General features: G+C 37.5%; 1 protein-coding gene across 1 annotated transcript in view; it reads left to right on the forward strand.

Moving 5' to 3' along the window:
• LOC103588245 (neuronal PAS domain-containing protein 3-like) overlaps positions 1 to 12,571 on the forward strand; it is a gene marked incomplete at its 3' end in the record, with an annotated part of 508,069 nt that extends 495,498 nt beyond the window's left edge. The window contains exon 7 of the mRNA XM_008569870.1: positions 12,371 to 12,571. Coding sequence (XP_008568092.1) covers positions 12,371 to 12,571 — 201 coding nt within the window. The remainder of the gene's footprint in view (positions 1 to 12,370) is intronic.
• Between the last annotated feature and the right edge of the window lie 396 nt (positions 12,572 to 12,967).

Raw genomic sequence — 12,967 nt, forward strand, 5'->3', positions numbered from 1 at the left:
AATTGTGGACAGTCACCTAAAGCTATTAGATGGTATGGAAGGTCTGGCTGTAAATTCAACTGATAGGTTACCAGAAAACGTACCTTTAATCTCTGTTTCATCAAAAGAAGCAAAAAAAGTAGTATTTGAGTGATAATGACTCATTAGTGACTTGAATTTGGGATTATTTGGCCTTGTTTTGTGTCTGTGCTTGTGTAGGGCTAATTGAGACAATAGAATAAATGCTGAGAAAATCAAAAGGACCATCAGTGGTAGAAACAAAAATAATCCCCAGGTATAAAAGAAGCAAGTAGACTTCACTAACATTTTGCATCAAGCACTGTGCATGGAGATGCAAGGACACCCCAGCTGCTGTCCGGGCCACTCTCCTGAAGCTGAGAGGAGCTGGTTGTTCCACGTGGAAGAAACAGATAAGTACAATACATGCAAATTACAAGAGGGATAGACTTTCTGGCCTAGAGTGTAGGAGGAAAAAATGTTAAAGTAGAAAAGGAGAAATAAATACCCAGATGCTAATAAAAATGGGCAGCATTTGCACCTTGCTTCAGTGATGCCAAATGGGTGAGCTAAGAAAACATGCTGTGGTCTCCAATGAAGTCCCTGATCCTCATTAAAGAGAATGAGTATGAGCTAATAGTTTCTAGCAGCTAAGTCTGCCAGGTCCAAGCCATCTCCATCAGTCTATTTTCCAGTTTTAATTTATCATAGCTCATTTTTAAACATTAAAACTGTTACCCTGAAGGCTTCCATGTTCTCTTATGGATAAAGAAAGGGCTGCAGTTAAACCTTCACAAAAGTTTCCCATGAATCCTTGAGTCATTCTTGTTTTGATTTTGGTTTATGTTTTTATATTCTTCTTAGTATGGACAGTACAAAATTTTCCCTTTGCAAAAGGGTTTAATTAACAGTAAATGCTTTAAATCAGATTAAAAACACAAATACTTTAAGAGCTATGCATTTATTCTGTCCTGCTAGATGCAGTCATTTTATCTTGCTTCTGAAGGGCAATGCAAAGCTCTCAATGCTCTAATGAATTCCTCGCAACAGGCAGGTACATCTATGGTTAATAGTGATGAATGTTTATCCTAAAAGATCCTGGGTTCTTCTTCAGAATTCTTGCCCTTCTTGACACATCAAAAATAGGAAATAATCTATAAGACTGTTTTATTTGTCTGTGTTTTCAGGACAGCATATTTACATACTCTCGAAGGCAATCAATAAGCAAGCCCAGGTCTTCCAAGAATCCCTAATTATACGTCTAAGAATGCATATGTATTCACATGTAATACTTGTGTTTCTGCAAGATTCCTCCCAACCTTTTTAGCTGACATGTGTTAAGAATCTTTGAAAGCAAAGAGTAAAATCAAGAGTGTAACAGGCAAGTGCACAATGAGTTGTTAAATGTGATGGCAAAATAAAAAAAAATTATTTTAAAGCTTCAGACAGTATCAGTAAAAGAAAAAAAAAAAGACAGCCGGCAAACTGTCTATCATGTGATGAAATTTGACAGTAGGGATTATGGCTTTGATGGACCAGAACAGCTAATAGAAGAAGCTGACATTTTTGAAACCCTGCTAATTAAGGGTTCCTTCCTTAATATTAAAATAAAGTCTTTGTCTGGGTTTTATGGTTGGAGAATCAGGTGTTTTCATTAATATATGCCAGTCAGTCTTAATAAGCTTGGAGGGCAGAGGAAGTTATTATTGAGTGACCTTCTACAAAATAAGCATGTTGCTAAGGGCTCTAACCCTGCCCCGTTCAGACTGATGAATCTCATTTCCAATGCAAAAGCTTCACGAGAAATCCAAGTATTCTCTGTGCAATCACAGAAAATAATCCTGTGTCTCTTGTAATGTCCAGAATTGCCACTTACTACACTACTACTGTACAATGAATATTACAATACATATTATTTTTCTACCACAATTGTCTACATTTCTGAATTGCCCAGAATAGGAAAACTTATTGTGAAGACACTTGTATTGAAAAGTCAGCTCATTTTAATACTTTTCAAATAGTCATCTACTCTGTTCATGAATTATAATGCTGAGAATACATCTGACAATACTGGTTTTGAAAGGGAGATATGTCTATATTATTACATATTCATTTTCAAATAGATTTCAAACAGATTTTAAACCATTCATTGAAATTCATTGAAATGATAAATTCACAGTTGGATTTTGATTGACTCTTAATCCAATTTTACTTTTGATAAGTTTTCACCCCTCTCTTCCCACCCACCCCCAACCTTTTGTCAACCAATATATATTTTGTTCTTCTATTGGTTTTTAAAGCAAAACTACATGTAAAGCTTGTCAAAATGAGTTGGTAAATTTAATTAAAATCAGTAAAGCACCACACTACAAGTGATTTGTCTTGCTAATTTCCAGTGTGCCAGTGCTTGCATTATGGAAACAGTGTTTATGGGAGCTGGCTGTTGGTTCACAACCTGGAGCAAAACTTTGAAAGAGTCTCTCAGTTACTAAGTCATACCACCATCTGTAGATGACATGGAAATGTGCAGCTAGACAAAGTACGTGGTGTTAGAATAGTAGATCACACACCTTGAGGTTTTGTGGTTGCCCAGTTAAAAGAGCATTATTTACGTGCTCTTCGTCTTGAGTTCTTTCTGCCTGCCCTAGGAAGAGAACTTTGGTAACACCATTCTCGCTGGACACATGGTCAGGTAAAAATAGAACAAACCTATTAAAGTCTCTTTGGAGAAGGAAGAAGTTAGAATTTTGGGTTTACCCATGAGGCAAAAAAAAAAACATCCATTATAAATTGAGTGTGTTTATGAGTCCATTTTGAGTATGTTAGATATGGGAACAAAGGAGATAAGAATCTTGGATTCCGGGCTTAACTATGTGGGACAAGAAGTTATTTCAAAGTGTGGCAATTATTTCAGCCTAGGTCTACAATGAGACAATTGTGTTTGAGATACAGATTAAGAAAAAAAGTGAGATATGACATTTTCTGTAAACGATTACCTAAACCTGTTCTTCAGTAGAAGGGGGGAAAAGAGGTTAATGGACACTAGCACAGATCCATCTCCTTAGGGCCAAAATCAATGAGTGTTTATTGAGCATCTACCTACTGTTTTCCCAGTGTTAGGCTTACCCCAAGAATAGTATAGTATACCCCCCTGCTCTTATAAGCTCCGGTATAGTTAGATCCCTATTGTTTCTTGGATTTCTCCCAACTTTTTGTCCAAGCCACCTGTCCTTTCTCTTTCTCTTCTCTGTGAAAATCCAGAATGAGAGTTTTTGTCCAGATACTCTTGGTTCACAACCACCTCTGAACACATTCATACCAATGCTACTCAAAATTTTAGATCATGGACTCGCAATTAGCAGTATCAGCATCACCTAGAATCTTCTTAAAAATGCAGAATCTTGGGCCCTATGAAGCCAGAATCTCTGGAAGCCCATGATTCTGTATTTTTAGGAAATCCTCTATGTATCTGGAAAAATCTGAGAGGCAATGATCTACAATGCTAATGTCACAAATTAATCATATGCTGCATTGTACTGTCAGATATTTTTGTCATATCATTTGACCATATATGTTTGTCTTATGTCTCCAAAATGGAGTATAAGCTCCTTGGGGGCAGGTGCTGAGTTTTAATGTTTCTTTTTAACCACATAATCCCAATGTCTTGCAGAGAGCAAATGATCAATACATATTTGACCAACTGATTGACTGAATCTATAAATATCGTCCTTTTATTCTAAAGACATTCCTATATTTCTGTTATGTTTTATTCTGTTATATTTCTTCCTTTTCGTGTCATCTTCATGGTCTTCTAATACTTTATGTTCTTCTACTCCAAGGATTCTTGTTCCTAGAGCAGCACTGTCCAATAGAAACATATTGCAAATCGCATGTGTAATATTTAATATTTTTAGTAGCCACATTTTAAAAAGTAAAAATAAATGAGAATAATTCTAATAATAATATTTTCATTCAATGTCACATATCCAAATATGATTTCAACATATAAATAATATAAAATAGATGATTTACATTCTTTTTATTTTTGCACTAAGTTTTTGAAATCTGCTGATATTCTACATTTGCAGCATAGTAGCTGCATTCCTAGTACTCAATAGCCACACTTGGCTCATGGCTACTATATTGGACAGCACGACTCTAGGAATTATTCTTGGATGAACAGCAGGAATGTCTGAAATTCCTGAAATAAAATGCCAAACTATATGTGGGTGATTAGAGCATTTTTCTAGTGAGACAGAATTTATCAGCTTCTCAAAAGTGTTAGCTCCCCCAACCTCCACCACCAAACTCCCCCCAAAATATCTTAAGGAACACAAGCACTCATTTTAGCCTCTGGAATGATTCATTTCTTTTGACCCATTTTTCTCTACTTGCCATTTCTATTTACATTCTCTTTTGTAACAAGATTAACTCATAGTCTGTTATTAAACAGTTGTGAATTTAACTTATTCCTTTAAAATAGCACCTAGAGAGTGCTCAGTGTATTGACTTGCTTCATAGAAAATAATCTCAAACACTAGCACAGTTAGTAGTTACAAATTTCAGAATAAAATAGCAGTTTATTGGGCCTTTTTCTTATGATAATTCACTAGAAATAAACTACAAACCAGGACAATGGTGCCCACATGGCATTCAGCAGGTTCCCAAGACTTGCTAAACATATCAACAGGGAAGGTTCTAGAAGGGTCAGTAATTGATCACAGCACAAAGAATCTTATTCTTCCTTACTCTCTTCATTGGATTAACTCCCAAATTAATTTCTTATTTGCGTGTGTGATCATTATTTGTGTGTATTAAGCATATCCTAGGTTTTCATCATATAACCACACTGTTGTACTATGACTAGAATAAAATAAAATCACCCTGTGTACCTTTCAAAGAACAAATGTAAAAGTCAACCGCATATTACAGTTTTCCTAATCAAGTTACCCTTTCAAAAAAAATTTAAAAAGCTGTTTAGAATCAGGGTAAGATTTAAATTTCAATCTTAATTTATAAGCATTTTTACTTTTTCTTGTTCACATGATCAAAAAAAAGAGAATAAAATTCACCATAAGAATAACAGAGTAATTAAACAAAAATTGAGATATATTGATACTGAAGCCTGGTTATGGATAACATGCATTTCAGCGTGTATCCAGATTTAAATGACAAATATTGAACCATGTAAAATTTGAGGATAATGGATTAACTATGCCAATATCAAGTATTTTATGTTGATTGGTCTTCTTACCAAGTTAATGAAGAAGCTTTAAAAGTGACATCTTACTACAGATATTCATCTGATCTTCAGAAAAGAGAGATTGACTTTAGTTACTTTTAAGTTTGTTAATGTTTCTTTCTTGGCATCATTTCACTTTTTACTATGATGTTGCCTTCACTGGCATCTTTTCTTCTTCCCAGCACTATGAAAAATACTAAAAAGTTGGCCTTTCTTGCTCTATAGACACTTTAAAACCTAAAAACTACAGGAACCTTGTAAAACAAGACTTTAAACTTTCTTGATTTAGTTACTTTCACCAATCCCTGGGCTCATTCCTGAGATGTAATGTCCCCTAGTATAAAGGCATTCTCCAGGTTCTTTTAACTGGTATCTCCTAATGAAAAGAAAAGGATATTGAAATATCAAAAGTATTCTAAAACCACTGCTTTCATAACATGGTGTGGTGGAGGTATACCTGAACCAAGATTTTAAGAAAAAATGAAAAACAGCATATAATTTATTTCTTAAACAGAAAAAAAAAGGAGGGGGAAGGGTGGAGACCTCAAAGAGTTTGTGGATCTATCTACAACCTATATAACCTTTCTATAACCATTTAAACATGTTCAATTGGAGTCTGTCTCTGTGGAATGACCCACATAACACTTTTGAGTATTGTGCCATCAGTGTTGATTATTGTCTGACCAATTTACCTACTGGGAATGACCGTCATAAAGGCAAACATACTGTTCCAAATAGCTGTGTCCCAGTCTGAATCAGTATCTGCAATTTGTTCTTTGTTTCCTTTCACTCCATGTCTATAGTCTTTCTTTTCCTTTTTCCTCTCTAAAAACTAGGAGATCCACTGGAATTTCTGGCACTTCTTAAAGTTCAGAACTGGTTATGCAGTATCTCTTTGGATGCTCTTTTTACAAATTCTCAAGTCAGGCACTCCAGGGGTTATAAAAAAAAAAATGTATGTAAAAAACAACAAAAAAAGTACTTAGCCTCACTGATTCCCAGAGGCATTGAAATGTTTATTTCTGAAGACAAAATAAACACATGATGTGGTATCTTTTAGCTCAAATTCCTCTAAGGGAAGGCTCTGTTAACATATCTATAAAAAGAGAGTGGATTCATTTTATGATTTGATGACACTGGAAGGATTTTTTATTCTACCTCATCGTTCTGATACAGAACCTTTCTTTCTTCTTGTTCTACTAATTTATACACGTATTTCTGTAACAGACCCAGTGCTTTTATGCGTTTTTCTTCAGATAAGTCAGCAAATACATAGAATGAGACAGAACAGTAAAGAACATCAAGTTTCTGTCAAAACAGTTCATAAATATTCAGTAGAGTTCTGCTATATGTGGGAAGTTTTGAAGATGGTATTAAGATACCAGTAAATCCAAAGAAAACCTATGCTAATCAAGCTATCATATCTTCTTATATTTTATTCTCTTATCACTTTATTATCCCTCAATAATATAAATGTGACCCCCAAAAAACTACAAATCCTAACCTGCTGTGGTGAGATAGAATTTCCTCCTTATCCTGGGACAGGATTTTCTGACCAGGATGTTAGGGTCTCTTCGTAGATCTGAAAGCCTAACCTGGGAGTTAGGTTTCCAAGCCACTTAACACCAATATAGTCTTGGGTCAGGAATGACTTTCTAATCAAATACTGTTGACATCCCCTGTGGGAGTGGGGCCTGGCTGCAAAAGAATTCCCGGAAAAGGGCTTATAACCAAGAGTCCTACCTCCAGTCTTCTCACTAACCTCAGTGGTCCCAAGAAATTTCTAAAAATCAATGTGTTACAAAGGGTATAGGACGTTCACCTTAAATGATAGGTTTTATTGTTTTGTTTTGTTTTTTTGACTGGTAAGGGGATCGCAATCCTCGGCATGGTGTCGTCCACACCACGCTCAGCCAGTGAGTGCACCAGCCATCCCCATATAGGATCTGAACCCACGGCCTCGGCACTACCAGTGCTGCACTCTCCCGAGTGAGCCACGGGGCCGACCCAAATGATAGGTTTTGAATGACCCTTTTTATGTGATAAAAATCAACTTTGTATCATTCCTAAGACTAAAGTATTTTTAAAGAAAGAAATATCTTTAAAAAACGTTGTATGGTCTTTGCAGAAGAATCCTCTTAAGTTTTTCCAATAGGAGATGACTTACAATATCACTGCCTGTTCCTCATTTGTACGATATACTTTCAATCAAAGCAGCACTGAATTCAATGAGTTGTACTGTTAGTACATTGCTGTAGTTAAAAAGTATTGCTCACTCCAGGGGGCCAAGCAAAGGCTATTGACTTGTTTGATGTATGAAAAGACAAATTAGTCCCTCATCCTATCTACCAGCAGGGTACAATGACCTCAACATGGGAAAGTCAACTCAAACCACCACTGTATGATATATTTACATTTTTTTCCAGTAAACTTCAGTTACCAAATCCACTACGTCTAGTGTGCAAATTACATGCAAGCTAACAGAACATGAAATAAGTTTGAGGAAAGCTGTGTGGTTTATCTTGACTAGAGGCTATGCCAGATGGCACTAGTGACCATGGTCTGTCCTGGAGGGATCTGCGATGGCATTAAGGTCCTCGCATTTGCCTTAGAATGCAATTTGAACTAATCAGAAGAACACACTATTAGGGGGAAAATACTATACCTTTCCATTATGTAGATCATAATTAAGGATTGAAGATAGGACCAATAACTAATATAAAAATGAAGCTTCTCCTGTTGATGAGTTCAAGCGATAGTTAAGAAATAATTTTTAGGGCCGGCCCGGTGGCGCACTGCTACAGTGCGCCACTTGGGAGCGTGGTGGCGCTCCCGCCGAGGGTTCGGATCCCACATACAGACCGGCCATTCACTGGCTGAGCAGGGTGCGGGCACAACACTGAGGGTTGCGATCCCGTTGCCGGTCCCGGTCCAGTACGGGTGCGACACTGAGGGTTGCGATCCGTTGCTGGTCACGAAAAAAGACAAAAGGGTAAAAAGAAAAAAAAGAAAGAATTTTTAATGGGATGATGTTACAATTCAGATAATGAGGACATAGGGTAGTGAAAGTTGGAAACTACCCAGCTAAACACAGTTTTGCCACAGACTAAAAACAAAACAGGTAATGAAAGATGGTCACTATTCTCTTAAGGAGTTCCTTAAAATTTGTCCTTTCCCAGCATTTATACAGTTCTGTCCTCTATTAAACTCAGTTAGGGTCTAGAAAAAAAGGAATATGTCTTAATACATATGGCAAAGACTTATGGGGAATGAACATATTACAGTGCTATATTGTAACTCATTTTACAGAGTTAATAATGCTATAATAATAATGCCATTAATAATGTAAAAGAACCAACTTAAACTTGCCCAAATCAACCACAGATAAGGCGAAAATATTTTCAGGCTTAAATACCCATCCTTTATTCATTCAACAAACATTTGGATAGACCTACTACATATAAGACTCTAATCCTAGTTTTCAGTGGTCAAAAGTTTTCAAAGAGTTGGTAACTGGGAATTTAAAGGTACCTAATTAACACTGATTGGAGTATTGTTTATTTTTACTACTTGAAGTAAACATGAAGTAATGTCTGTTCATCAAGTAAAAAATTCCCAGTCTTGGTTTCTGTAGTCTATTTTGAGGCACAGAATTTAGTAACAGGAAACATGAGCTCTAAAAAAAAAACAGACGAGGGTTTATGAGAAAAGTGGTAGACCAAGTTAACCAGTTGGGCTTACATCCTGCTTCTACCACTAAACGGATGGATGAACTTGAAAAAGCATTTCAACTTCTCACAACTGTAAAGTTTTCACCTCTTGAATAAGAGGATATTAATAGATGGTTTTTAAGGTCTCTTCTAGCTCTAATATTTAATTAAGTGAAGTGAAAGCAGTACAAGAAATATAAATGTAAGATGTGATAATAATAATGACGATGGTGATGACTTGCGTTGCACATGCAAGTAGATTTTTGTCTACCCCCACATCTGTTTTGTTATGACACCTCCTTTAGTGCCTGTTTTGGGCCTCAGAGTCCAATGGCACAGCAGCCTCAGCCTCTGCCTTGGTGGAGCTCAGTGTTCTCTCCTGAACAAGAGTGAGGCTGGAGGATATAGGAGTCAGAGGCCACTGCCCAGCCTCTGTGACTGCAAAGGCTACTACCTGAGAGGTGGTAGGTCGAGTTCAGTCAAGTAGACTTTGCACCTAGTTCTATCTCCCCCATTGACCTTTTTCAGTATTCAGGTTCTTCTTGTATAAAATGGGGATGATCATACCAATTCAAAAGACTGTCATTACAGTTAATTAAAGTATAGAAAGTTCCTGCACACAGTAGGTAGCTGATAATGCTGTTACTGTTGCTGTTAAGACTCAAAGCATGTAACATCCCCAGTGTACCCCCTGCTGACTAAAGTGAAGTCCCAAAGTGATGACACAAAGTTACACAGTAATATACATTTCTGTGTGTCATACATTCTCGTTCACCAAACAGCAACAACAATATCAGTCAGTCTATAGTGCTTATTTCTCACAAAATGACTTTCTCTGCGTGGTTCCATGAGATCTCCAAAATTAGGCTATGAGCCAGGGAAAGCAAGTCATTCTCAGCCTAGCTGTCAGGTCACTGCCTTGCTCCATTCTCAAGCAACAGCACTGCAGGGGGTGCTAGCATCATGGAATACAGTGTGAGTGGTGCCCCAGAGGTCTGCAGAGCAGCAATGCTGCCACTTTTTGAGTAAGAAAGTGAAGCCCAAGGAGGTTCAATGAATTGTCCAAGGTCATCCAGCTGAGAAAGAAAAGATTCTGATTTCAAAGTCAGATTATGACTTATGACTTCAAGTAGTTTGTGCTTTACACATAAAGACTGTGATAGTGTCAAATTCTCAGTGCCAACCTCTTCATTAGGCTTTGAGATATCTTTGTGGGGAATCCCACAAAGCCACTGGAGGAGAAAGTACTGTGTCATAATGCAGTAAGGTGCAGTGTGACTCAGTCTTGCTCCAGATGTGCCACACTCAGGACATTATTTTGTGGAAAGGAAGTGCCTGCATATCCAGACAAATCAGGTTGTGGAGATAGTGGCCTATTCCTCCATTCCTTAAGACTGGCTTACATGAATATTCAATAACTAGCACCCCTAAAAGATCTTATCTCCCACTTGTGTTGTCATCTTATCACAATCTGTGGTCTGTGCCAAAAGGCACATTGCAGTATTAAAGAAACAAATCAGAGTTTGAGAAAAGTGACAGAAGTATTTATTAAAGTGCCGCAATTGGGCTCCATACAAATTGAGAGCAACTTCCTCATATTCACTAATCCCCAAACAAAATAACCATCAAGAAATATTAAAACACACATTTTATTAGTTTCATTTAATTTCTTAATTGCTCAAAGTCAGTTTACCCATTTATTACTGTGTGAAGTGCTTAGAGGCAAGGCGCACATTAAAGGGATTATTTCCATGTAATCCCCCCCTCCCAGAGGGTAGGAGCTGATCACTGTGAATCCCGATTTACCTCTGTGACAATACCAAATGCAGGAAATAGGTATTGTAAAATGATCCAGGCAGTAGTCAGGTAATACAGTAGGTGGCTGTAATTTAATAGCAAGAGAAAGTACCTCATTTTCAGTAGAAGTTATGCAAATGTTTTTCAGGAATAGCTATTAACCAAACTGAATTTAGCCTTGTATTTTTCTGGCTATACTATATAGTCTTCTATTAATTGATAGATGTTAAAGATGTGTAGCCTGTTAAAATTCTAATCAAATGGTGTCTGGGAGTAGATGTGATCATTTTACCAGGACTTGGAGTTCTAAGGATAATGATTGCTCTGAGTATTATCCTATCCGTGACAGTTCACCCACTTCCAGGCTTCCTTCTCGGCAGGGAAGAGAGTGAAAATACTCAGGTGGAATTTGCAGGGATGCTGGAAATTACACAGGAAGGAGAAAGGAGGTAGGAAGGGGTTCTAGGTAAATAGTCACCAAGAAAGTTGTGACGACAATATGACGTTCTGGCAACTTCCATGGTACATGATAGCTGGCCTGAGACCATTAGACTCCAGAGAACCGGGAAAGCCATTAGTGACCTGGGAAAGAGCTTTTCCTTCTCCTGTTGCTGACACATCTCTCCCTATTGTAATACCTGTAACCCAAGTACATAATGTTAGGAGCATTATTGCTATGCTTGGAGGGCAATGAAAGTTGGAGCATGAGAAGAGTACAGAGGTAAGGCCAATTCTTACTAGCAATTTCTGCCCCCTCCTACAGCACACAATCCAGACACAGGGGTCATACCTGATAGCTTTGGAATCGGCAGTGCCTCTATTTCAGGCGGAGACTTTTCTAATATTTGATACTCATTCTCTACCTTTAGAGCCAGCCTAATTCAAAGAGTACACAAAATAAAACACTTTGTAAAAAACCCTCAAGGAGATTTCTACCATGTATTTTATTAGATTGAAGGCAAAACAAGCTGATACCAGCAAGAAAAAAATGGCTGCTTCAGACCCCAGCTGACCTCTTTTGCATGGAAAATTCTCCATATGATTACAGAGCTAATGAGTAATATTTAATGAAAGCATTATGCCTCTGCATATATTCGTAAGCAGCACTTCTTACATTTAAATTTACATAGAAATAAGATGGTATGTATAAACACGCATCATGGAAATCTGTGTATTTTAAGGAAAATACTCGTCTGCTATCTCTGGCTGTTTGTATAGTTGTTTCTGTACAAAGCCCAAACTTCTCAATAAGAAAACAGTAGAATTCAGTCAATCATCCCATTGACACCAAACATGCAAGTATTTGATGATGCGTGGATAAAACAGCTGAATCCAAGGCAGACTCATCCACGTTTCACAAAATGTTTTTGCTTTATGCAAACAACAGCATATGAGAAAAAACTGGGCTAAACAATTGCCAAATAAATACATGCAAAAAAATTTTTTTCTCTTTCAACTTCAGGAATCCTTAAGTATTTGAAGATGGAGACAAAGAACCAGGATTGTCTCTGGGGCCTGAGTATATTTCCTTTCCTGTTCAGAATCTGAATTGCTGTGGTGCTGAATTTGAAAATGGAAAAACCTGTGACACCTTTCTTTCCCACCCTTTCTCTGCCCCCTCTAGGTGGAGCTGACAGGCAGCAGCGTCTTTGACTATGTCCACCCTGGGGACCATGTGGAGATGGCAGAGCAGCTGGGCATGAAGCTCCCGCCTGGGCGGGGTCTCCTCTCACAGGGCACCGCTGAGGATGGAGCCAGCTCAGCATCTTCCTCCTCTCAGTCAGAGACCCCTGAGCCAGGTGGGAATTGCAAACCCAACGTGTGGGTTGGTGGGCAGGACTTTTGCCAAATGAGTGTGCTCAAGTTACCAGTGTGAAGAGACTATAAATAGGTCTAAGGGTATTTAACAATTCCAGGCAGCTTTCAGTCTCATGCAGTAATTAAATAAGGAAGAGATTTGAAAATAAGGAGACATTTTAATAAGTATAATCCAGAGATCTAATTTCAGTTGAACAATACATACAGAAGGTACTACTTCTTTCAAATTACTGGAGGGAAAAGCTCACGTTGGAACACCCTCTTCCTTTTATTATTAACATGGCTGAATATAATGCATTTATTTGTTATTCGGCAAAATCTATGGCAGAGGCATTTTGAATATTAGTTTGTGGAGAATTAAAAGTATTGGGGACCTGCAGAAATTTGGTGTTTTTTTTTTTTT

Source organism: Galeopterus variegatus, unplaced genomic scaffold (assembly GCF_000696425.1).
Source record: "Galeopterus variegatus unplaced genomic scaffold, G_variegatus-3.0.2 Scaffold539, whole genome shotgun sequence".
Taxonomy (NCBI): domain Eukaryota; kingdom Metazoa; phylum Chordata; class Mammalia; order Dermoptera; family Cynocephalidae; genus Galeopterus; species Galeopterus variegatus.